Source organism: Myotis lucifugus, unplaced genomic scaffold, assembly GCF_000147115.1.
Source record: "Myotis lucifugus unplaced genomic scaffold, Myoluc2.0 scaffold_859, whole genome shotgun sequence".
In the NCBI taxonomy this organism is placed as follows: Eukaryota; Metazoa; Chordata; class Mammalia; order Chiroptera; family Vespertilionidae; genus Myotis; species Myotis lucifugus.
The window spans coordinates 146,095-150,068 of record NW_005871907.1 but is presented as its reverse complement, the minus strand read 5'-3'; the positions used below and the strand labels follow the sequence as shown (position 1 = coordinate 150,068).

Below are 3,974 nucleotides of genomic sequence, written 5' to 3'. Positions count from 1 at the left end.
GCTTTGTGGGAGCAAGAAAATGCAGCATTTCAAGCCCCATTCCAAGGAGTGCATTTGACTAAGGTTTATATTGATCACAGAGCCCCTCCTCCATCCAGCATTGCATAAAGCCATCCCATTGCTATCGGTATCTGGACTAGATGATGGAAATCAAGAACCCTTATCAGAAAACACACAAGAAGCTGGTAACAGTGTGATCTTTGCACCCCCACCTTGCTTAACAGTCTCTCGTACTTCACTTTTCTTTTGTAGTTTCATGGCATCTTTTAAGGTAAGACACTTACTTCTTCACTCCTTGTGATCTCAAACAAACTACAAACCAGGTAGATAAAGGATAATAAGCTCTTTAATTGTTTGAAGTCAGAGGAACTATAATAGAATACTAATCCTGTGAAACAAAGGGTCAGAAACATGGGCCAAGTCAAATTTATCTTCATAATCCAACCCTTAATTGGGCTGCTCTCCTATATTTCACTTGAATGTCTGTTTTTAAGCCTCCCTTCAACAATGACTATCTCTCTATCATAGCTCCCAGAATTCTATCTGTGAAACAAATTACAGTACTGTAATTTTTCTCATGGCTTTCAATATAGTAGAGCAGTTTCTTCGTTTACTACACTGTCAAGAGTCTACATATCTGCTTGGTGCATTCAAAAGCAATCACTCAATTTTTCAATATAAAGAAAGGAAAACAGATACCTATGCCAAAGTTAATGGGTGTAAGCAGCCAACAGAGCTGACATTAGAAAGGAAGTTACAGATTTTTTGGGGGGTGGTAGATTTATTGTAGAAGATATATAATTTTCATATATTTTTGAAAGGGCCAGTGACAGCTCTGAGCTCGACCTTGGGTTTCTAAGGGGAAGAAAGTCTTCCTAAGAACAGGATGTTAGTTGAGGGATTGTGTCGAATGAAAAAAATGAATGGATGGTCGGCCACAAAATTTTCAGTTTTTGGCATAAGCGCACAAGTCATTCTAATTTCTTCTTCGGTAGCCGCCGCTGCCTCTGTGCCCTCCTCATTAACTTCCACAAACGACTTGTGGATAATTTTTGATATAAAAAGATCTCTGGCTCTTGACATGCCAGACAGATCAGCCATGCTATCAAAGAGATCCTCTATACCCAGGCTTTTCAGGTGAGAGTTGAGGTTGTAGCTCTCTTCCACCTTGAACCTGGGCAGGTGGACGTTGACTTGAATGGAACGCAGATTCTCAGGTTTGGTCCACTCATGCAGTTTTTCCAGGGTCAATTGTTCTTCGATCTGAAATGAGAAAGGGCAAAAGAAGAAGTGAGAACTCTTCCACGTAAGCAAGGCAATACACATTATTTACATGAATGGATTCATGTTATCAGTTCCTAATCAGTTTCCTTCATGTTTTGTGCCAAAATAGATTCCATTTGGAGGATTTCATTTCTTTCCAGCAATTGGTGAGAATAGAACAGAGCTGTGGTCCAAGCCATCTAGTGCCCAAGTAACAGGGACTTTGGATATCAGAGGCTTCAACTACCCATCCATCCACCCAACCATACACCCACCCAGGCTTTCTTAAACCCCTACCAACCTGGATTACTGTGATAGGCCATAATGGCTGTTAAAGCTTTAACTGGTTGATTGATGCAAGGTAAAATCAAAAGTTTTCTTCTATTTCTTCTATTCTGAACCCTACTGATCACTGTGGTAATTTGTGAACTCACTGTGCTGAAGTAATCTCTAATAGATTTAGCTTGTGGGTAAAAAAAGAAAAGAGACAAGTTCCTCATCTAAAATTGGGAGAGGGTTAATAATAGTATCTACCTTATAGCATTGTTGTGAGCATTAAATGACTTAATGTATGCAAAGCACTTGGCACACAGTACTAGTAAGAGCCACAAGATTGTCAGCTATTATCATTACCATATTACTACTATTATTGGACTAGAATGGACCCATCATTCCCCTTGTTCTACTGATGCAAATTATCTCTTTTATGAGGCAAGAGAATTTCTCTTTATAATCAGAGAAGAGACAAATATGAAAATACAATTAAAAGAAGGAACATACTGATTTTATTACATACTTTATACATGTCAATAATTAATATTGGACCTCTTCCTGATAACAAGTTTGGTTAGGGAGAGGGTAGAGATAAACCCCACAGCAGGCTGGAGACACTAAAGAAAACAATAATCTTCACAGTTTTGCCTAGTCCTAGCCTGAAAAGAAATGTCTTTGCCTTTAACCAAAGTTCCTTTGAGTAAATAGGCTTAACTTTCAAGCTAGTGTGTCATATGCGTCTTTTCTACCACGTAGCTGTGAGAAATTTAATTCACAATCTATATGAATTGTGATGAGAAGGAGCAGTGTAATAATGGGATCTCATTGTACAAGGTGAAGCTACCCAGTATAAATGTTTTGAGATTTTTAATTTTAATAAATTTGTTTCAATAAAACAATTCTAATTTTACTGCACTTTCTTCTAAAGTTTATTTAAGAAAATTCCTGTGAGCTGCCACTGACATGTTAAATTTAATATAGACTCTTATGTACCCACCACAACTATTCACTGACAGTCCCTGCAAAGTTAATCTTAGGGCTTCAGAGTAGCAAACATTGATGACCTACTACCACACAACTTACACACTCTCTGAACTGATCTGTTAGAAGGAAACATGAAGCATGAGGGTGGGAGCCGTTACCTTCTTCAGGCCCATGGCCTCATCCTCGATGTCATCTGGCAGCAGGATGACCATGCTGAGGTCTCTGCCTTTGTAAGGCAGCTCCAGCACCCGGCACTTAAGGTCCTCGATGTAGCCAAATGGAAATGTGCTTTTCTGATACATCATTTTCACTGTTTTTGTGTCTTTCTGAACAGTTGAAAAAACCAAGTCACTCACATTATTATCTGCATTCTCGTAGAGCAAAGGAAATTTTATAATTACTTCACCTTACCTTATTCAATCTGAACAGTGTATTGGTTGTGGCCATTTTACTGAATTTCTCCTGCCAGTTTCCTTGGAAATAGATGGCATTAACTAGCACAAGTTTGGTCATATTATCAACCATGCCTGCAGCCAACAATTCTGGAATTTTCCCTAAAGAAATAAGGTAAGTTTTTTCTTTAAATTCACATATTTGTATCCTATTCTTGAACTGCATTTAAATGCAACACAAATTCATACTTTTTATTTAATACCCATAAATGTGTTAAGTTAGGGAAGCCCTACCAGTATGGTTTGATTGTAAATAAACCAACTAAAGGGTTTAAAAGCTAAAAACAGGACAATCTTTTCTGCATTGCATGAGAAACAATGAGACTTCTTTTGTGAATGGCTATTCTTTGGCAGGCATAAAAATTTTTTTTCATGAAAATGATCTATACTAATAAAAGGGTAATAAGCTAATTAGACCGAATATCTTCCAGATGACCTTGTGGATGTTCTTTGCTACAAAACCATGGTGGCCGGGCTGAGGCAGAGGCAGTTAGTTGTGATCAGGCAAGCAGAGGAGAGCAGTTAGGCGATCAGGAAAAAAGGGGAGAGCAGTTAGTGGGCTCAGGATGGCAGGGGAGAGAATTTAGGGGGATTTTGCCAGCAGGGAAGAAGAGTTAGGAGGATCAGGCCAGCAGGGCAGAGCAGTTAATGGGATCAGGCCAGCAGGGGAGAGCAGTTAGGGAGATTAGGCAGCAGGGAACAGTAGTTAGGGTGATCAGGCCAGCAGGCAGGTCAGCAGTTAGGAGCCAGTAGTCCCAGATTTGGAGAAGGATATCCGAATGATGTAGTCCCAGATTTCAAGAGGATATCCGAATGATGCGAGGGGTCCTGGATTGAAGATGGTACAGGCCAGGCTGAGGGACCCTACTGGATTGAAGATGGTACAGGCCAGGCTGAGGGACCCTACCCCATGCACCTATTTCATACACTGGGCTTCTAGTTGTTAAATAAGTCACTTCTTCAAAGCCTCCAAGTGGAAGCTGCTCTCATAGAAAATATTTT

At 39.7% G+C, this 3,974-nt stretch overlaps 1 protein-coding gene across 1 annotated transcript; it reads right to left on the bottom strand.

Moving 5' to 3' along the window:
- Positions 1 to 347: 347 nt before the first annotated feature.
- LOC111824058 (leukocyte elastase inhibitor-like) lies at positions 348 to 2,916 on the bottom strand. The gene is made up of 2 exons (XM_023747383.1): positions 2,679 to 2,916; positions 348 to 1,263 (listed from the first exon to the last, which is right to left on the bottom strand). Exons 1-2 carry the CDS (start codon positions 2,823 to 2,825, stop codon positions 856 to 858), a joined length of 555 nt encoding a protein of 184 aa, XP_023603151.1. The 5' UTR covers positions 2,826 to 2,916; the 3' UTR covers positions 348 to 855.
- Positions 2,917 to 3,974: the final 1,058 nt, after the last annotated feature.

Excerpts from the sequence above, each read along its gene's own strand:
- LOC111824058 (XM_023747383.1), bottom strand. The coding sequence starts at position 2,825 with ATGATGTATCAGAAAAGCACATTTCCATTTGGCTACATCGAGGACCTT. Across the intron at positions 1,264-2,678 it reads AGGCCATGGGCCTGAAGAAG|ATCGAAGAACAATTGACCCT; the intron begins GTAACGGCTCCC and ends TTCTCATTTCAG.